At 34.7% G+C, this 23,632-nt stretch overlaps 1 protein-coding gene across 2 annotated transcripts in view; it reads right to left on the minus strand.

Annotated features, from left to right (window-relative positions):
• Positions 1-23,632, minus strand: part of NUBPL (NUBP iron-sulfur cluster assembly factor, mitochondrial) — a 278,977-nt gene that overhangs the window by 138,916 nt on the left and 116,429 nt on the right. For both annotated transcript variants that reach the window (XR_013761865.1, XM_079127236.1), the window contains exons 5-6: positions 18,999-19,038; positions 18,818-18,908 (exon numbers count right to left, since the gene is read on the minus strand). Coding sequence is in view for 1 of the 2 variants with exons in the window: in XM_079127236.1 (XP_078983362.1) it covers positions 18,818-18,908; positions 18,999-19,038 (131 nt within the window). In the remaining variant the exon portion in view is untranslated. The remainder of the gene's footprint in view (positions 1-18,817; positions 18,909-18,998; positions 19,039-23,632) is intronic.

The following is a 23,632-nucleotide window of genomic DNA, read 5'->3' on the forward strand; positions in this document are numbered from 1 at the left end:
ATTTCAATAAAGAGTTAGAGATATTGAAAAAAAACCAAACAGAAATTCTTGACATAAAGGAAACAATAAACCAAATTAAGAACTCCATAGAAAGCATATCCAATAGAATAGAACACCTGGAAGACAGAAACTCAGACATTGAAGACAAAATATTTAACCTTGAAAACAAAGTTGAACAAACAGAGAAGATGGTAAGAAATCATGAACACAATCTACAAGAACTATGGGATATCATGAAAAGGCCAAATTTAAGAATTATTGGGATTAGGAAGGCCTAGAGAAACAAGCCAAAGGAATGAACAATTTAGTCAATGAAATAATATCAGAAAATTTCCCAAATCTGAAGAATGAAATGGAAAATCAAGTTCAAAAGGCTTATAGGACTCCAAATACACAAAATTACAACAGACCCACACCAAGGCACATTATAATGAAAATACCTAACATACAAAATAAAGACAGAATTTTAAAGGCTGTGAGAGAAAAGAACCAAATTACATTCAGGGGGAAACCAATACGCATATCAGCAGATTTTTCAATCCAGACCCTAAAAGCTAGAAGGGCCTGGGACAACATTTTTCAAGCCCTGAAAGAAAATGGATGCCAACCAAGAATCTTATACCCAGCAAAACTTACCTTCAAATTTGACGATGAAATAAAATCCTTCCATGATAAACAAAAGCTAAAAGAATTTACAAAAAGAAAGCCAGCATTACAGAACATTCTCAGCAAAATATTCCATGAGGAAGAGATGAAAAATAAAGAAGCAAATCAGCAAAGGGAGGAATTATCCTAAAGGAATTGTCAAATAAAGGAGGAAACAAGTTGTGTCAAACAAATAAATAATTAAAATTTTAAAAATGAACCAAATGACCGGGAAACCAAATCATATCTCTATAATAACCCTGAATGTTAATGGCCTGAATTCATCAATCAAAAGACATAGACTGGCAGATTGGATTAAAAAGAAAGATCCAACAATATGTTGCCTGCAAGAGAGTCACCTCATAGAAAAAGATACCCATAGACTAAAGGTGAAAGGATGGGGAAAAACATACTATGCACATGGACTCAGCAAAAAAGCTGGAGTATCCATCCTCATTTCAGATAATGTGGACTTCAAGCCAAAGTTAGTCAGAAGGAATAAAGAAGGACATTTCATACTGATTAAAGGAAGCATAAATCAGCAAGATATAACAATCATAAACATCTATGCCCCAAACAGTGGCTCATCCATGTATGTCAAACAAATCCTTCACAATTTCAGAAACCAAATAGACCATAACACAATAATACTAGGTGATTTTAACACGCCTCTCTCACCACTGGACAGATCTTCCAGACAAAAATTGAACAAAGAAACCATAGATCTCAATAACACAATCAATAATTTAGACTTAACAGATATATAGAATATAACATCCAACCAAGAGCGAATACACTTTCTTCTCAGCAGCACATGGATCCTTCTCTAAAATAGACCTTATATTATGCCACAAAGCTAATGTTAGCAAATACAAGAAGATAGAGACACTACCTTGTATTCTATCAGATCATAATGGATTGAAGTTAGAAATAATGAAAGAGTAAAACACAGAAAATATTGCAACATCTGGAGATTAAACAATATGCTATTATATGATGAATGGATAACAGAAGATATTAGGAAGGAAATTAAAAAATTCTTAGAGGTAAATGAGAACAAAGAAACATCATATCAAAATCTCTGGGACACTATGAAAGCAGTACTTAGAGGGAAATTTATGTCATGCAGCGCATTTAATAAAAGAAGTAAAACTCAACAAATAAATGACCTAACACTACAGCTCAAAGCACTAGAAAAAGAAGAACAGAACAGCACCAAAAGTAGTAGAAGACAGGAAATAGTTAAACTCAGAGCTGAAATCAATGAAATTGAAACAAAAGAAACAATACGAAAAATTGACAAAATAAATAGTTGGTTCTTCAAAAAAATAAACAAAATTGATAAACCTTTAGCCACACTAACAAAGAGAAGACGAGAGAAAACCCAAATCACTAAAATTCGGAATGAACAAGGAAATATCACAACAGACAGGATTGAAATACAAAACATAATTAGAAGCTATTTTGAAAATCTATACTCCAACAAAATAGAAAATTTCAAACACATCGACAGGTTTCTTAAGACATGAATTGCCTAAACTGAACGAGGAGGACATAAACAATTTAAATAGACCAATTTCAAGTACTGAAATAGAAGAAGTCATCAAAAGCCTACCAACAAAGAAAAGTCCGGGACCAGATGGGTTCTCAGCCAAGTTCTACAAAACCTTTAAAGAAGAGCTCATTCCAATACTTCTCAAAGTATTCCATAAAATAGAAGAGGAGGGAACCCTCCCAAACTCATTCTATGAAGCCAATATCACACTGATACCTAAACCAGACAGAGACTCACCAAGGAAAAAAAATTTCAGACCAATATCCTTAATGAACATCGACGCAAAAATTCTCAACAAAATTTTAGCAAATCGCATACAAAAACATATTAAAAAGATAGTGCACCATGATCAAGTGGGTTTCATCCCAGGGATGCAAGGTTGGTTCAACCTCAGGAAATCAATAAACGTAATTCACCATATTAATAGACTTAAAGTCAAGAATCACATGATTATTTCAATAGATGCAGAAAAAGCACTTGATAAAATACAGCACCCCTTCATGCTCAAAACACTAGAAAAAATAGGGATAGTGGGAACATTCCTTAACATTGTAAAGGCCATTTATGCTAAGCCCATGGCTAATATCATTCTAAATGGTGAGAAACTGAAAGCATTCCCCCTAAAAACTGGAACAAGGCAGGGATGCCCTCTTTCACCACTTCTATTCAACATCGTTCTTGAGACTCTGGCCAGAGCAATTAGACAAACCAAAGAAATTAAAGGGATACGAATTGGAAAAGAAGAACTCAAACTATCCGTATTTGCTCATGATATGATTATATACTTAGAGGAACCAGGAATTTCCACCAGAAAACTTTTAGAACTCGTAAGTGAATTCAGTAAAGTAGCGGGACATAAGATCAGTGCACATAAATCTAATGCATTTTTATACATAAGTGATGAATCTTCAGAAAGAGAAATTAGGAAAACTACCCCATTCACAATAGCCTCGAAAAAAATAAAATACTTGGGAATCAATCTCACAAAAGAGGTGAAAGACCTCTACAATGAGAACTATACAACACTAAAGAAAGAAATTAAAGAACACCTTAGAAGATGGGAAGATCTTCCATGTTCTTGGATAGGAAGAATTAATATTGTCAAAATGGCCATACTACCTAAAGTGCTATACAGATTCAATGCAATTCCAATTCAAATCCCAATGACGTACCTTACAGAAATAGAGCAAGGAATTATGAAATTCATCTGGAAGAATAAGAAACCCAGAATAGCTAAAGCAATCCTTAGCAGGAAGAGTGAAACGGGGTATTGCAATACCAGATCTTCAACTCTACTACAAAGCAATAGTAACAAAAACGGCATGGTACTGGTACCAAAATAGAAAGGTAGATCAATGGTACAGAATAGAGGACACAGACACAAACCCAAATAAATACAATTTTCTCATACTAGACAAAGGGGCCAAAAATATGCAATGGAGAAAAGATAGCCTCTTCAACAAATGGTGCCGGGAGAATTGGAAATCCATATGCAACAGAATGAAACTAAACCCCTATCTCTCACCATGCACGAAACTAAACTCAAAATGGATTAAGGACCTCGGAATCAGACCAGAGACCCTGCAGATTATAGAAGAAAAAGTAGGTCCAAATCTTCACCTTGTTGGTCTAGGATCAGACTTCCTTAACAGGACTCCCATAGCACAAGAAATAAAAGCTAGAATCAACCCCTGGGATAGATTCAAACTAAAAAGCTTTCTCTCAGCAAAGGAAACTATCAGCAATGCGAAGAAAGAGCCTACAGAGTGGGAGAATATCTTTGCCAATCATACTTCAGATAGAGCACTAATCTCCAGAATCTATAAAGAACTCAAAAAACTCTACTCCAAGAATTCAAATAATCCAGTCGACAAATAGGCTAAGGAAATGAATAGACACTTCACAGAAGAAGATCTACAAGCAATCAACAAACATATGGAAAAATGTTCAACATCTCTAGTAATAAGAGAAATGCAAATCAAAACCACCCTAAGATTCCATCACACCCCAATTTGAATGGCGATTATCAAGAATACGAGCAACAACAGATGTTGGCGAGGATGTGGGGAGAAAGGTACACTCATACATTGCTGGTGGGGCTGCAAATTAGTGCAGCCACTCTGGAAAGCGGTGTGGAGATTCCTTAGAAAACTTGGAATGGACCCTCCATTTGACCCAGCTATCCCACTCCTTGGCCTATACCCAAAGGATCTAAAATCAGCATACTACAGAGATACAGCCACATCAATGTTCATAGCTGCTCAATTCACAATAGCCAGACTGTGGAACCAACCTAGATGCCCTTCAATTGATGAGTGGATAAAGAAACTGTGGTATATATATACAATGGAATATTACTCAGCCATAAAGAATGATAAAATTATGGCATTTGCAGGCAAATGGATGAAATTGGAGAATATCATGCTAAGTGAGATAAGCCAATCTCAAAAAGCCAAAGGACGAATGATATCGCTAATAAGTGGAGGATGCCACATAATGGGGGGGAGGGAAGGGTTAGTGTTAGGGTTAGAGTTAGGGTTAGGGAGGGGGGCAAGTATGGAGGAAGGAAGTACTGTATAGAGGGAAAAGAGGGGTGGGAGGGGTGGGGGGAAGGGAAAAAAATAACAGAATGAATGAAACAACATTGCCCTATGTAAATTTATGATTACACAAATGGAATGCCTTTACACTATGTACAAACAGAGAAACAACATGTATCCCATTTGTTTACAATAAAAATAAATAAATAAAAAAATAAAAAGCTTACCTCAAATTACTCCAAAAAAAATAAAAAAATAAAAAAAAGAAGAGTAAAGAGATTCACATTTTCTCAGAAATGCCTTCTAAATTATAATGAAAAGAACACAAAATCTGTAGCCAAGTGACAAAAGAGAACTCTTAATATATTAATATGAAATGAACATTTCAGGGATAATTAAAAAGACTATTTTTATTCTTTTAAGTAAAAACTTAGAACTTTGAAAAACTTAGTTTAATTTAATTGCTCAGCCTAGAAAATCAGTAAGATTAACTGTAGGACCCTACCCAAGTTAACTTCTTTGTGCCAGTTTCCTCATTTATAAAATAAGAATAATAATAGTACCTGTTATATAGGATTATGTAGATTAAATGACATAACACTACAGGCAAACGGCATAAGGTTTATAAGGCTTAGCACATGGTAAATACTGAATAACAGGTAGCTACCTTTAGCAGTACAAAATTACCTAGGGATAATACATTAATCTGACCTATTTAATTTGATCCTTCCTGCATTCGGTTAACCAATACACCACATTAAACCTCTACCAAAATAAAATAACTGTAACATTCTAACATTTGCTTATACAAAGTCTTGGCACAAACACATGCATGCGCGCGCACGCATGCACACACACACACACACACACACACACACACACACGTTTTTAAAATGTCTAAATCACCAAGAAATATTTCTTTTGATGAACAATTTATCAACACCAAATTAATAAATGTAAAACAAGTATAAACATACACAAAAACCTATTAATATAAACAGTATAGCATTACTCTCAAAACCGTGAATAATCATACAGCACTGATAATTCTAAAAAAATCGATAAGTAGACTTTGAACGTTAAAAGTAAAATGTTTCTCTCATATGTGGAAGCTAGAGCAAAACAAAGGGAAAAGGAGGGGGGAATCCCATGAAAATAGAAGGGAGATCAGGGGAGTAGAAGAATAGGACTAAGGGGGAAAGAGGAAGGACAGGGGAAGGGAGGAATTATGGGATAAAATTGACCAAATTAAGCCATGTACATAGATGAATATACCACAGTGAATTTTACCTTCATTCATATATATGTATATATCTATATCTATACAAACACACACACACACACACACACACACACATATAAATAGAAGGAGGGCCACAGAACAGAGGAAGGGAAGAAAAAAGAAAAGACGTAGTACTGGGGACTGAAATGAAGTAAATTATATTTCATGCATGTTATCATTATGTCAAAATGAACCCCAGTATTATGTATATCCATAATACACTAATAATTTTTTTTAAAAAATCAATGATTAAAGATTGATAGTAACCAAAACAATGCATGGCTTGCTTTCTTACTTAATATTCCTAAAATTATTCCTATGAAGTTATAAACGAAGTCAGAGGCCAGGTTGCTTTAAAAAGTAACAATTATAGTCTATGAAATGACTGATATCATGAGGGTTATACTTTGGGAAGAAAAATCTGGCAGTCTCTGAGTAAGTGAAAGGAGGAAATAAAGTTAGTGATAGGAGGATGAAAGAAGATAAAAATATTACCAAAACTGTCACCAGCAGTTTATTTATTTATTTATTTAATTATTTTTTTTTTTTTTTTTTTTTTTGGTGGTGCTGGGGATTGAACCCAGGGCCTTACCAGAAGTTTAAAATAGTCTTTCTACAATGAAAAAGAATTGACCAAAATGAATGGCATGGAATTACTCTGTAGCAATTATGACAAAAAATGGGAATACAAATCACTCAGCATTAAAATAATCACTATAAAAATAGTTATATCAAAAAACAGACTATAATTTATACCATTATTTTATATACCACCAAGAAAGAAAAAAAATTCTAAAATTAAACTAAAAGAAAGCACTAAAAGTTAAACTGATGATACAATACCACAATGTTGTTGATTATAAAATACACTCCAATTTCAGAGTCATTAAAATTTGAAAAACATGTATCTTAAAATTAATGAAATACAGTATCTGCCTAAATAGTAAAAAGAGGTCACCATTCTATGAAATCCCCAGCAGTATTCATAACCCTCCTCATAGCCTGCTTGGGATCTGTTGAAGTCTCCTTGAAGCTTGAATGGCTCCAGCAGGCTTATGACATCTGTCTCTAACCCCATGATCCCACATCTGCACCTGAAGAGTCAGGGTAAGCCCTTGCCCATTCAACAAGGGCCACAGCTCCAAGAAGCTCTCCTAAAGACTCAGCAAGAAATTTTGTATGACCTTTATTAAGGCACTCTAATTATCATTGCAGAAGATGAAATTCTTTTATATCTACCTCATCCAAGACTTAGTTCAAACTGTTGTAGATTATACTTTAAAGTCTGTATCAACTATAGAATTGAGTGAAAAAGTTAGAAATTCCTCTGGATGTGTTCAAGGTAGAAATGGTCTATTGTTAAGGGTCTGGCAATCAGCCTCCTTTTTAATTTACTCATTTTCAAAGGCAAATTACTTTAGCCTCACTGGTTTTTGCTGCTAATGAATTGTGTCTGACATCTTTCATCTTCCTTTGATCAATATATTCTGGCTTGGCACATTTTTTTCTAATAGTGCTTCCTTTTGCACTAATTTTGATTGCTGGTTTTCAATTAAACAAGAGAGTGCCATTTTATCAATTCTCTTAGAAATTTTCTGCATGCTGCCCACCTAGGTCAGATATACAATTAGAGCCTGCCCTTAACATGAAATGACTATCTCAAGACCTCTACTGCATTACTTTGCTCTGGTACATACACAAAGAAAGAAATGAGAAGTTTCTCTGTTGTCAGACTAAAGAATATTTAAATATTGTCTGTTGTTAGAATAAAGAATATCTAAGTATTTTTCCTTTACCAAGTTAAACCACAACGATAGCTTTGATTCCTAACACTTTTAAATTCTTTCTCTTGTGACTTTCTGTCTGCTCTTTTTTCAGAGTAAAGCATAGATTTAGTCCAGATACTCTATTTTTCTCTAATTTTCCTTACTTCCTTATTTATATGCCAGAAAAATGCATTAATGATATCTGTTGTTATACTTTTATATCTGGAATAAAGAGTCAAATTGCACCCCCAATTCTATGTTTCAAAGTAAGAATTCTATTCTCTGTATTCACTTGCTGAGAATGAGAATATGAAGGGATAAAATCAAGGTTAAGTCTACCTCTCCTTATGAAGTACCTGAGTCAATGACAGGGAAGTAAAACTGGTGACTTAAATCCACAGTCTCAACCATTCCTAGAGGTTTGGTTAGCCTACAAATGGGCTCAGCATATGATTATCATTCAGGCAAAAAGATATATCAAAGTAAACAAAGATTTTGAACTGTAGAGGGGAAGGACCTAATACTGTATTGAAAAGTTACAGGGCAAAAAGTGATGCAACTAAATAAGTAAGGAAGCCATTTTACCTTACCAAAGAGAGAAGCAGCTAGTGATAAAACAAATGGGACAGAGGGAGATGACATGCTAGTTCCTGTATCCAGGACAACACAAGATATGTCTGAAAGGTCTAAAATCTAAGGAAAACAATTTGTGGTCAAGAATAGTAGAGTGCCTTCATCTTCCAAAGGTGTCCTAACAAGGGCTAATCCAAGAAGGTCAATCACCAATACAGAGCAAAAAATAATCTAGTGCAGGTAGATTAGCAGAAAACAAAGGGTATTTTAAGTAGGAGGAAATCTTCAGCAATTAAAATTCATAGGCTGTTTCTTACTCCTCCTGACAACTTGCTCTTTTTCAGTGCTATTGCAGAGGGCTACAACAGGAGGCCTTCACTGGGTGCTGGGTTAGAAGAAAAGCTCCCAGGGCCAAGGCACTCTCCTCAGCCCTACAAACGGCCACAAATCAAAACTAGATGCAAGAAGTAAGAGTATGAGTGACTGACACCGTAAATACTAACTCCCTTTTCTTAATACTTTGATAGCTTTGTTTTATTTTTGTTGCCATTTCCGATAAAATTACCCATTTAAAGCTTTAGATCGCTAAGAAGTTTTACTAGGTGAAAAGTATCTCTACACCTGTATTAATAGGGACAAGGAGACAAAAGTAAATTGGTGAAGGCAGATCTACTCTAGTGCTTAAGCAATTTGCTGTAAATGACTTGTATGGGAAATGGAACAGTTGGTGCCAGTCTAAAAAAATTGCAATAGCTTTTGGTCTTAGAAATCTATAATAGCAACATGTAAAAAAGAACATTACATTATAATATTCAAAACTGCATAGATAAGTATTCAGTCATCAAAGTAAGTTGAAGGTACTCATGTAAGTCATCCCTGACAATTAGCAGAAAATGAAGGGCATTTTAAATAGGAGGAAATAATCAGCAATTAATATTCATAGGCTGTTTCTAATTCCTTCTGACAACTTGTTCCTTTCAGTGATGACCGCAGGGTTTCTTCTATGACATGGAACCTAAATGAGATTGCAAAATCTGATATCCTATAACAATACCACAACCTGAATGGTCAAACACCAGAGAGTACTCAGCCTTGTTCTCTAAGTTCCAACTTTAATTACCTTAAATAAAACACTCTACGACAACATGTGAAAAATCACCCACATTTCCAGCACATCTAACATGTCATATTTATATGTCAAGAGTAGGTCTATAACTAAAAGTTTTTTTTAACAATTTGAAATCTGGAACTTTAGCTTATACATCCTTGTATCTTCAGCACCTAACCAATACCCCAAACATAGTAAGTAGCCAACAAATGTCTACTGCTGAAATGACAGTCTAGTGACATTTTTTAACTGCGACAATAATTGATGCAAGTTAAATAGATAATTGTTAAATAAATGAATAAATGCATGGTGTTTAAAAGGAACTTCTACTAGATTAATCAAACTAAGCCACTTATGAAATAATACTGCCTTGTTAAAAAAATTTCAAAAAGTTTGGCTTTAGTTCAAATTCTATTTCCTTGTTTACTAATCTAGACTCTTAAACAGGAAGGGGGAAACTCAAAATTAGGCTTAGCTGATTGACTCTCTGGCCTCAGACTAAGCTTCCAAAGAAATCTAAGTGCAATAATTGAAATATATTGTATAGAAACTTTGGTTCAGGTTTAAAGGGAAAAAAAAAAAACACAAACAAACACATGTCTTAGGTGCATGAAAGGTTACTTAATCTTTAACTGAATTAATTGGTGTTCTTCATTCTTAATGTTCACAGAGACCTAAAAAAGTATTTTTAAGTATGAGCTCAGATAAAGTACCTGATGATACAAAAATCATAAAAAGGACTGAATAAGGTCAAATATCCAAAACTGAAAATGAAGACATTCAATGACTTCACCTATACTTAATGCAGTCTGTGAACCTAATCCCCGCAAGGTAATAAATTTCGTTGTTATATTTAAATATGGCTAACTTAATTATCTTAAGAACATCATTTAATATTTTATCTCTTTGCCTAAGTGTCTTAGAACCTTTGAAACTTAATATATCATACTATAAATCTAGATAAGAAAGGTACTTTGTTATTAGTCACATAATGTCAAAAGAAGAAAAATGAGTAATTTCCCTAGAAACTGTTTGAACTATGAATGACTACAAAGAAGGTTGTCTGCAGTAATTTTCTCATGCCTCCATATATCTTAACAGTTGGATGATTTCCAAAGCTATTGCTTCTGTCAAATAAGGTTTTAAAAATATAAGGTGGTTAAGTGCAGATGCCTTACAACTACTATTTAAAGATAAACTTGAATTGTTTAATGACTCACCTTAAAGAGAACTACAAGAGCCTATTTAAAATCTTTGGGTATAATAATTGTTCTGGTATAAATATTGTTTAAAATCAAATGGGTTATAGAAAATGCTTTTACTATGTAGACTTTATGCTGAAATAGTACTGGTAATAAAATTTTATGTATATTTATTTCCACAGCACATTAGCCATAACCTAATAAACTTCTATTTGCTGCAAACATTAAATACAGGAAAGAATTTGGTTGTTAATTATCCTATTAAACACTGAGAAAAATACACCTATTACAGCTTCTTGTATAATCACTTGCCATTTGGAGAAACTATGTATCAAACTCCTTTGGCTCTTCCCATGAGAGGTACTTAGGGGGTTCAAACTTTTTTTTCCCCATTTTATACAGGATTAAGCAGAGCTTAGCCCAACTCAAAAGCAAAATTCTTTAGGAACCAAAGGCTGAGAACATTCCTTATTCAAACGTGAAATTCCATTGTCAGGGAAATCATTAATACCAACTATCAAGGGAAAATGTCTCATTCCTATTGCAGGATCAGCTAAAGTGAAACTGCTTCTTTAGTTGCTAGGAAACAACCAACTCATTATATGCCATTATCAGAACCCTAGAGAAGAAAACTGGCATCTGCTTCACATTTGGGGATACTAGAGATTGAACTAAAAGCACTGAAACTGCTGCCAAAATCCCTGGTCTCCAAGATTTACACTGTGACCACAGCAGGTGCTCATATCAGACAAGCCTTTGAAGTTTTCCTTTCTGTAGCTCTTTTTCTAATAACTAGAATTATTTTTCTAAGATCCCACATTTCCTAACTCAAGAATTCTAAGAAAAGATTTGCTCATGAGTTAAGCTAATTATATCTATTTGAGTACAATTTAAGAGTCAAAAATACTACTCCGGAATCTTCCAAATTACTGAAAAGTTAAAAATTACTATTAATTGAATGAAATATATTACATATTTGTGTCTTTGATAATCCAGTACTCAAAACGACAATCTAGCATTTATCTACCTAGTTTTCCCAATTGATCCTAAAGTTTAACTTCTATTTTTATGTCCCAACAAACATTTTTGCAATACATCACAAAATACATTCATGAAAACATACCCACATACCATATCTATTCATCAATCTTTTCCCCTCCATTAACAAATCAGATTAGAAGGAAGTGGGGTGACCATATACAGATAAATTATCAGACATTGGCAAGTTGAAACCAAAAGACTTCTATACTACAGCTTCAATATATTCTAAAAAATTGTTAAAAACTGATGAACCATCTTCCTTTATTAAATTAAATTATGTAAGGCTCCATACCCTGTTATAATTCTTCTCTCCACCTCCCCCTCTAATGCTCACCTCATTTCAGTTATTTATACTTGCCATTCTGGGCTCAATAACCTGCCCTGCTCAATAACCAACTTCAAACTCTTATTCTCAAGCTACTGTGCTGGACTCCACCTTCTCTCAATCTGACTCTTGTTCATCTTCTTCTTTGTTTTATTAATATTACTTCCATTTAGGATGGCCCAATTTAGCAAATAAAAGTACAGGAAACTCAGTTAAATTTGAATATCAGAAAGAATGAATAATTTTTTCATTTGGGTATGCCCCAAATTATTCACTGTATATCTGATATTCAAATTTAGCTGAGTATCCCACATTTTCTTTGGTAACCCTATTTTAAGATACCTTGATCCCTGATATTTTCTCACTTTATTAGAGACCTGACTTTCTTCACATATAACCTTATTTCCAAATTCTATTTATAAAAAAAAAAAGTCTAACTTCTCGAATGTCTTTCCTTTTCTAAAGACAACCACTTTTTCCCTTCACTTCTCATACTGCTCCTCTCCTCGATACTGAATCACTTCTTCCCCATCAAAGGAGATTTTCAATTACTTGATCCCTTCAGTTTTTCCCAGTCTTCTGATCCCTCCTGACTACATGTGTTCCTGGAAACCAGGATTTCATTTCAATGTTTCCCTCAATTTATTCCCTGGATATGTTCCCGCTTTGGACTTCCTGCCATGCCAATTACTAATCTCAGATCCAACAATAGGTTTGCCCATGTCAACTTGCAAACTTTTAGAGAGTTACAGAAGATAATCATAAAAACTTGGCAAAACTAAAAGATTTGATATTTAACATCCAGTGGGCTTTTTCTACTGCATGGGAATTCTATCATTCATCTTTTTATTTAGTCCTTTGAAAGCAGTTAAAAAGCATGTATCACTGTATGCCTAAACCCAATTTCAGAACCAGGTTAGTCACCTGGGATAAAACTGAATTAAAAATGCAAATTCCGTGGCCATACTTTGGACTTAACAAACGAAAATCTTCAAGTGGGGGAGTTAAATAGGGAAGCTGTAAATGTGAATTTTCAACCAGCCCTCAGCTCTCCAGGTAATTTTATGAACACTGAAATTTGTGAATCGTTGCTTATTGAGTAAATTCAACATTCTTTTTCTTCCACTGAGAACACCAAGAAAAGAATAACTTTCAATAACCTTTTATAGCATCAAATATGATAGGGTTACCTCATCTACTCTTTTTTCTATTTGAAGTTTGAACCTGAAACTATAGACTTCCTTTTCAAAAATAATTCATATGATCTCTAACTTCATTGCCTTTTGTCTCTTTCATAATATTCCTTTTTCAATAATCCACTTATTTTCTACAATCTTCAATCCCTGCTCAATGAATCCTAGTACCATGGAAAAGATAAGACTGTCCCCTTTTGAGGGTGGGGGAGGCTTTCTTTTGATACCATTCCTCCCTCTGTAAGCTATTTCCCAACATCCCCCAATGGCTATATACCTAATAAGCAGAACATACAACTTCCTTCATCGTCTTGCTTTAATTTTATTCTTAAATCCTCATAATCCAGCCACGTGTGGTGGTGCATGCCTGTAATCCCATCAGCTCAGGAAGCTGAGGCAAGGAGGATTGCAAATTCAAGGTCAGCCTCAGCAAAAGCGAGGCACTAAGCAACTCAGTGAGACCCTGTCTCTAAATAAAATACAAAATAAAACAAAATACAAAATAAGGCTAGGAATGTGCCCTGAGTTCAATCCCCTGATCCCCACCCCCAAAAAACCTCTCATAATCCAATTTCTTTTCCATTCTCAATTCTACCCAAAGTTAATAAATGGTCACATAATAGCTATTATCTCCTTGTCCTGTCTCAAACCACATTCTCACTGAATTATCATTCTTAAAACTCTCCATACTAGAGATTCCCAAACTTATTTACAGATTAGAATCAGATGGAGACTCCAAAAATGCTCATACCTGGGTCATACCACAAGAGAATATGATTTAATTGGACTGGAGTGTGACCTGAAATTTGAAAATTTTTCAAGATCACTAGGTAATTCTTTTGTACAGATTTGTTGGAAAAACATTGTTCCAAACACTTAACCTAACACTCCACTGATTATAAGATTGCCCATTATTGTACACAGCACCGTAAGAGAAAAAAAAAAAAAAAACACCTAAAATGAGTTGGAGTCTATCAGCAGAACCCTACAAAAGCTGGGATCCCAAAGGACTACATCCTTTTAAACTAAATATAAGTGAAAACTCCACAATTTAGAAAGAAATTAGGAGAAAACAAACATCTATAAACCGTGGTCTTGGCAGGAGAGTGGGAAAGGGCACCTCCATAGGAACATGAACGCCAAGTTGGTACCCACAAAGCTTTCCAATCTGAATTCAAACCACTGGAGTGGACCCAAAAACCTCTAACAGAATTTAGTTGAAAGGTGCCTCAGATTGAAAGTGTCCCCAGGTGACTGCACTTAGATCCAGGGATAAAGCAATCCTAAAACAGCTATAAGTTACAAGACACATTCTGATTAAAGAAATGTAAAAATGTGTAAAGAAAATTGTATTGTGATTGATAAGCTATAATAATAACAGCACATGTATATGACACAGGTTTTCTACGACATTACGCATATTAACTCATTTAACCTTGAAGACAAGGCAGCTACCGTTAGTCCCATTTTACAAGTAAGGAAACAATCTCAGAGAAGTTTTTGCTCTAAGTCGCACTGCAGCAGAATTTACACTCTTCATTTAGGCCTGCAAATGTCCAACAGGCAACTAGAAACAGGATAATAAAAAACTTGGCATTTCTGCCCCCATTTTGCATCCATCTCCTTTGCTCTGAGTCACACTGGATTCCAGGAACAACAGGTCTGATCAAAAACATCTATGATGAGTTGACACTACCCCCCAGACAACAGCAACTTTCTTATCACAAACAAAACCCCCACCTGACCAGTACTATATCATGATCAACCAGACCACACAGTTTAACCAAGAATGCTTGACTATGCATATTTCTAGTCTCCCTTGTCTATACAATGTGGAAGCTCATGTCAGTACCCCCAAAGACAAGACTGAGATGTTTGTCTCACCTTTGCTTTTCAATATGACCAAGTGGATTAAAGTTTCTTTCCTGCTCTTCACCATTACTTTTTATGCTTTGTTTTTAGGGCAAGTGGCCAGATCTGATTTGTTGGGACTCCCAGAGTCAGGCCTCTTGTCTAGGACTCTAGTGACAACAAAACTATTAGATGTGGAAAATGGAATGAATTCAGGCAGATGTGGCTCCAGAATCCACACCTCTAGCTACCAAGCTATGCCAATATCAATATTTAAGGGGTAGGCAAGAACAAGGACCCAAAGCGGTAAAGGAAATTATGAAAGTTACCAAAGAAAAACACAGTACTCACAATGGAACAAGTATAGAAATTATGGCAGACTTTTTCTCAGAAATAATGAGGCCATAAAACAAAAGAACATCTTTTAATAGTTGAAGGAAAAAAGTCAACTCATTTCCATAAACAGTGAAAATATACAGGGAAAAATAAAGACGTGTCCAATAAATTGAAGTTGAGAAAATTTACCACCAGTAAACCCACACCACAAAAAGAACACTAAGAGAAGTTCTTAGGATAAAGAAAAAACTAACAAATACAACTTAGATCTAAAGAAAAAAAATGAAAAGCACTGAAACAATAAATGTGTGATTGTTTTCTTATTTAACTTACGGTAATACAGATTGAACCCAGCATCACTCTATCACTCAGTTCTACTTCTAGCCCTTTTTATTTTTTATTTTGAAACAGGGTTTTGCTAAGTTGCTCAGGCTGGCTTTGAATTCATGATCATCTTGACTCAGCCTCCCAATTTGCTGGGATTACAGGCATGTGCCACCCATCCAGTCACTGACCTGTTTTCCTAAAGCAAAGTTTCTTTTTTTTTTTAATAAAATAAGTAAAAAAGGAATAACACTCTTAATTAGAAGCTTATATGATGGGCACCAGTCTGAATGTAATCCTAAAATATCAGACTTCCAGCTCCCATTAATATGCACACATGAAAATGACTTTACATACACTCATACATTGCTGGTGGGGCTGCAAATTAGTGCAGCCACTCTGGAAGGCAGTGTGGAGATTCCTTAGAAAACTTGGAATGGAACCACCATTTGACCCAGCTATCCCACAAGGATATCCCAGCTATCCTTGGCCTATACCCAAAGGACTTAAAATCAGCATACTACAGAGATACAGCCACATTAATGTTCATAGCTACTCAATTCACAATAGCCAGATTGTGGAACCAACCTAGATGCCCTTCAATTGATGAAGGGATAAAGAAACTGTGGTATATATATACAATGGAATATTACTCAGCCATAAAGAATGATAAAATTATGGCATTTGCAGGCAAAGGATGAAATTGGAGAATATCATGCTAAGTGAGATAAGCCAGTCTCAAAAAACCAAAGAACGAATGATCTTGCTGATAAGTGGATGATGACACATAATGGGGGGTGGGAGGGATTAGTGTTAGGGTTAGAGTTAGGGTTAGGGAGGGGGGCAAGAATGGAGGAAGGAAGTACTGTATAGAGGGAAAAGAGGGGTGATAGGGGTGAGGGGAAGGGAAAAAATAACAGAATGAATCAAACACCATTACCCTATGTAAATGTATGATTACACAAATGGTACGCCTTTACTCCATGTACAAACAGAGAAACGACATGTATCCCATTTGTTTATAATAAAAAAAAAAAAGAAAATGACTTTACAAAAGATTGTAAGGTAGACATACAATCAATTCACTACTCCACATAACCTCTAGGCATCCCAATAAAATAATACATGGATTCATTTTATCAATCCCAACTTTCATCCTGATATTTTTGTAGTATGTTTGCTGAAAATGTAACTTCAGTGCTTATAAGAATAAACTGACTTTCATTCAATTTGTCAGAAAGTTCATTTTCACTAAATTGTCACTTGATCCTAAGACAGATTACCAAGTTCTATAAATATTTTTAAGGTGAGTTTTTGATAATGTTAAGAACAATGAGCAAAATCAGATAACCAAAATATTGAGAGATTAGATAAACTTGGATATAAAAACTGCATAGTGGGCTGGGGAGATAGCTCAGCTGGTAGAGTGCTTGCCTTGCAAGCACAAGGCCCTGAGTTCGATCCCCAGTACCGCAAAAAAAAAAAAAAAAACTGCATAATGCAGCTGGATGCATGTGGCACATGCCTGTGATTCCAGTAACTCTGGAGGTTGAGGCAGGAGAATGGCAAGTTCAAGACCAGCCTCAACTTAGTAAGGCCCTACATAGCTTCGAGAGACGCTGTCTCAAAATTAAAAAATAAAATAAAAAGGGGCTGGGGGAATAGATCAGTAGTTAAGTGCCCCTGGGTTCAATTCCCAGTACCAAAGGAAAAAAGTGCATAATGAAGGTAATTAACACAATTATTCTAGATTCCCTGACAGGATTCAGCAGCAGAGAAAAGAAAGGCTGGGTTAATCTAGACAAAGGTCAAAGTCACAAAGGAATAAGTGAGAAAGGGGTATTTTAGGGAGTAAAACTAAAATAACGAACAGGATCTGAGTGTAAAGAGGAGGAAATGCAGCCAAGAGACTGAAATAACTAGAATAGGGGGAGCCTAGGAGTCCAAAGATCAAAAAGCACATTTATCGGAACACTTTATCAGCAGAAGTGGTAGACGGACGTTACAGTGAAAAAAGAAGAGCTTCAAAGTTCACAACTTATTTCTTTTATTACACATGCATCTGAAAATACAGGAATATCTACCATTAGAATTGTGAACTGATAGCATGGTACCAGACCCAGAGTAGAATCAAATAAATAAGGTGTAACTGTTATAAATTGGTGAAGCAAATACAAATAAATTTTACTATTTACCTACAACATAATTATAAACTCACATCTATTGAGAAAAAAACAGAATTTATTCCAAACTATGAATAACATATAGCTCCCCTTATACATTGAGATTATTCAATCATTTTCTTCCTTTCTTAAGGATAAATTAAAGTTGATTGGACAGACAGTATTGGAGAGATTTATATAACTGCATATATTCAAAGTAAAGCAAAATTACATTTTTATGAAGCAATTTAAAATCACAAATACTGGCAGGGCATGGTAGTGTATGCCTGTAATCCCAGCAGCTCGGGAGGCTGAAGCAGGAGGATCTCGAGTTCAAAACCAGCCTCAGCAAAAACAAGGCAACAAAAACAACTTAGTACTGACACTGTCTCTAAATAAAATACAAAATAGGGATGGGATTGTGGCTCAGTGGTTAAGTGCCCCTGAGTTCAATCCCTGGTACCCCCAAAATAAATAAATAAATAAAAATAAAATCACAATTACAATGGTTTATATAATTTTTTCTACATCTCAGAAATTTCTACACTGCCCCTGTAACTCAATAGTGGCCACAATAGGATTAACAATAAACCTAAAGAAGGCAGATTACTTATAAAAAAAAAAAGATTTGTTCTTCATACTACAGATTCAACAATCGACAAAATAATCTAAAGTAAGACATGGAATTTTAGTACTCACAAGCAATGGGGAAAACTAACTCATGTAATACTAAAATTTGGTCTTGGCGCCACAAAACTCATTAGGTACATTACTCATTATACATCCAGCATGTCAACTAGATTCCTTTAAAAACATCTCAAATTTGACTAGGAATTTTAACAACCCTCCAAACAACAAATGCATTAACCAAAGCCTTCCCAATAATAAAAAGATATTTAATGCAACTTTCTTACCTGCCTCAAAAGTTTCTCAACGGCTGACATTACCATAAGGCCTCTCCAAACTACTGGTGTAGTATCTTCAACCAGGAAGCCCATAGACATACTGCAACAGTTATCCAAAAACATAAGTCATTTGTACAAATTAATGGATATTATTCTGCAAAGTAATACAAAATTTAAAAGATATGCTCACCAAGCAATACCGTAATTCAAAAGAGGCCTCATTAGGTTGTCTGAAATAAGAAAACAAATGTAGGTTTTAGAAAGGTAAAGCATTATACAGGAACATACTTCTATGGTTTGGATCTGGAATGTCCACCCAAAAGTTCATGTATAAGGTAATACAGCAGTATTCAGAGGTGAAAAGACTGGATTTTGAGGGGTCTGACCTCACTGGTGGATTCATTCATTTGATGGATTAATAATTTGAATGGACTTAGTGGAAGATGTAAAAATACTAGGCAGATAGAGCACAGCTGGTGGAAGGAGATCACTGATCATTAGGGGCATGGCCTTCAGAATATAACCGTCCCTGGCTCTCCTTCCTGTCTGTCTGTCTGTCTGTCTGTCTCTCTTTCTCTCCACTGGCCCCCCTCCATTCCCAGCTGTCATGAGCTGAGTAGCTCTCTTCTGCCATACCTTGTACCATGATGTTTCTATCATGGAGTCAGCCAACCATGTACTAAATCTTCTGAAATTGTGAGCCAAAATAAATCTTTCTTCCTCTAAACTGTTCTTGTCAGGCATTTTGGTCACAGCAAAGTAAAGCTGACTAACACACTGACTTTTAGTCAGCTTTTTAAAATATTTTATTATTTTTAACTGACATGTATGCATTGTATAATAGTTATATCAGCATAATTAACATATTCATCACCTCACATATATATCCTTCCTTTATGGTGAGAACATTTAAATCTACTCCTTTAGCAATTTTGAAGTATATAATAATGTATTATTAAAAATCGTCACCATGATGTGCAATAGATCACTAGAACTTATTCCTCCTGTCTAAATGAAATTTTGTACCTTCTGATTAACATCTCCCCTCTTCCTATCCACCCCTCAGCCTCTTCCCAGCAGCAAATTAGATATACATACAGGCTACTCGTATGGCTGTAATTTAATTTGCAATTAATTCACCTCAATTTGTAACCATTTAAACATTAGCACCAGTCATACTATTTATATTCTTGATAGATGCAGCATCTAAAAATAGTTGGAATATAGTTGCATTAAGAAATAATTCATCTATAATTTCAACATGTTTCTTTAAAAATAGCCTCAATAAGTAATTTTTCACCAATTTCATTCATGTATATGGATTTATAAATTACCTATGTGTATATTTGCATATATACACACATTAACACACACATCTGACCAATTCTTCCAACACTGGAGTGTTGGGATTGAATCCAGTACCCAAAAAGGAAATACACTTTTACATAGTCAGCAAATAGTTACTATAAAATAGTTTCTTTCAGCACACTTTCTGTGCAACCACATCTTCAATGACCACCAGTGTTGAGAAGATTCCATCCATAGATCACTAAGGATGTCATCCTTTGGGGGTCCCCAGGTTTCATGTAGTGATACTTCATTGAATGTTTTTCCCTCTTGAGACCAAACACTGTCTCCATTCCTTCATACATGAACCTATAACATCTAAACACTACGTCACTGTTACATTTTGGATATGGAATTTTCCTTAAAGGCCCATGTGTTAAAAGATTTAGTCCCCAGCTTGGTGCCTCTGGGAGGTGGAAATTTTAAGAGGTATCCCTAGGAGATTTGAGGTCATTTGGGGCAAATTCCTGAAGAGGATTGTGGAAGAACCCCATTCTCTTCCTCATGTCATCTCTCTTCCCCTTACTATTAGGCAGCTTTGCTCCACCACCTGCTCATTACTGTGATATGCTGCCTTGCCACAGGCCCAAAAGCAAAGGAGCCAATTGACCATAGACTAAATCTTCTGAGATCATAAGTTTTTTTTACCTCTTTTTAATTGATTATCTCAGGTATTTGCTACAGTAGTGGCAAGTGACTAAAATAGCCATGAGCATCTACAAGTGACATCTAAGCAAACATTAATTCACATCTACAGCAAGGAACTTCTATTTTCTTGTTATTTCTCAGAAATTCCCTTCCTTTCCTAATGTTTCAGTTGTGCATTGCAAAAGTAATTTTTGTTAATATGCCATCTAATATTTTAAGGTATGTTATCACAAGAAGAGTTTCTCCAAATGCCTAGTCAGCCAGATTGACAGAAGTACACATGGAAATTTACTGCTTTTTATGCAGTGATCTTACATCTCACTTAAAACCCCCAAGATATCTTTTAGAAGTCTCCTACTTTTTTAAACAGTTTTATTTTATTATTTTGTTTGGATCTTCTAGGTAGGCAAATATATTAAATGGAATTAATGATAATTTTATCTTTTCCTTTTCACTATTAATGCTCCTTTTTATTTTAGTACATCAACTAAAAGCTGCATCAGTAAAGCAGACATTATTACCTTATGTGCATATATGATTACATGACCTGTGTAACTCTACATCATGTACAACCAGATGAATGAGAAATTATATTCCATTTATGTATGATGTGTCAAAATGTATTCTACTGTCATGTATAACTAATAAGAACATGTATATATATATAATATGTATATTATCATAATATATATAAATATAAAACTGCAGCAGCAATAACATCCTCATCTTGATCTTAATGGAACATAATACAACATACCAAAATAAAATAGGAGAATATAGTGAGAACCTGTCTCAAAATACAAACAAAAAGGGCTGGGGATGTAGCTCAATGGTAAAGTACCACTGGTATCCCCCTAAAAATCTAAGTGTTTAATCCTGTTCAAAACATGGTCCGAAATGCAAACTGGGGTTGGGAATTGAAACTGGGATAGTCAAAAACATTCTCACAAAATTGAAACATAAAATCTCTGAATACTACATAAAGAAAAAATCTTTTATTTACTTTATCAGTATATTATGTCATAAACCACAGAAGATGTGAACCTCAAATTTTTGAAGTTAACAAATGATATTATAAATTGAAAGCTCAGCAATATCAAAAAATCCATCACTGAGTTAAATGTATATCTTGAAACTTTTAACAGGTACTCATTTCCAGAGCCCACACAGGAATGTAATGCTCAATGACAGGGATCTGTTCTGAGAACTGCTCTGTTAGGTGATTTTTGTCATGTTCACATCATAAAGTGTACACAAACTCACATGGCATAGCCCACTACACAGCCAGACTACACGGTATGTGTATAAATGAACGCATATGTGTGTTTTAACCTAATGCTCCTAGGGTCACAATAAACAAAACAACAAAAGATTAAATCAAGAACAAGAGAAAATGATGCAACAAAGGGATACAATAAGCATGAACGGTATCAGGCTGCTGCCAGAAATACATGGCACATTGTTTTACAATAAAAATTTTTAAGAGTATAAAGAGTATACTCTAAAATAACATTAAAAGTATAGTAAATATATTAACCAGTAAGTCATTATTATCAACTATTATGTACTGTATATAATAGTAAATACATAAACCAGTAATATAGTCATTTATTATTCTCAAGTAAACTTGTTGTGTACACTTGATTACAACTGGCAGTAGTAAGTTTATTTATACAAGCATCTCCACAAACATGTAAACAATGCATTATGATATACATTATGGTAAGATGGCTATAATGTCACTAGTGAGAGATTTTTTTCAGTTCCATTATAATCTTATGGGACCTCTGTTGTATATGCAATTGGTCATTGATCAAAATGTCAGTATACTGTGTACTAAAATTGGAGTGATACAGAGAAGATGAGAAAAGTAAATCATAACTACAATGAGATACCATGTTACTCCAGTAAGAGTTGCTAAAGGTAACAATTGTTGGTGAGCATATAGAGAAAGGGGAAACCTGGTACACTGCTTTGGGAATATTGATACAGTCATAGAAAACAGTGTGGAGGTTTCTAAAGAAATTAAAAACAGAATGACTATATAACCCAGCAATCTTTCTTCTGGGTATATATCCAAAGGAAATATAATCACTACCTCATAAAGGAATCTGAACTTCCATGTACACTGCAGCATTCATTCACAATAGCCACGAAATGAAAACAACCTAGATGTCTATCAGTGGACAACAGGTAAATAAACCGTGGCATGTATATACAATGGAATATTATTCAGGCTTAAAAAGTGAGATACTGTCACTTGCTACAACCTAGATGGACCTAAAAGACATCATGCTAAGTGAAATAGGCCAGACACAGAAAGAAAAATATTTCATGACTTCACTTAGGTGAAGAATCTAAAACTACAAAATTTAAAGTTAAATATATAAAGATGAAAAATAAAACAGTATTACCGGGTTGGGGTATAGGTAGGAATTGGGGAGAAGACGGGAAAATAAAATACAAAATACAAAACAAGTAAGACACACAAGTTGAAAGATTTCATGTACAACATGAGGACCTAGATTAAGAACACTGTATTGTATTAAAGTTTTCTGTTAAATGAGTAAATTATAGCTACTCTTGCCAGGGGGTAGAAGAAATGGGTAACTATATAAGGTGATGGCTGTTAATCTGCTTTACTACAATAGCCATTTTATTACATATATCTATCTTATAAAATCTGTTCTATATCTTAAACACAAAAAATAAAATTTACTAGAAAAAAAAAAGATTAACATGGCCCCTGTACAAGGATATACTAAATTTAACAGGGAAAATTGTATACTGAACTCCTAAAAATGTTTAGTACACACATTAAAAAGAAAG

The sequence above is a fragment of the Sciurus vulgaris genome (genome assembly GCF_902686455.1).
Source record: "Sciurus vulgaris genome assembly, chromosome: 2".
In the NCBI taxonomy this organism is placed as follows: Eukaryota; Metazoa; Chordata; class Mammalia; order Rodentia; family Sciuridae; genus Sciurus; species Sciurus vulgaris.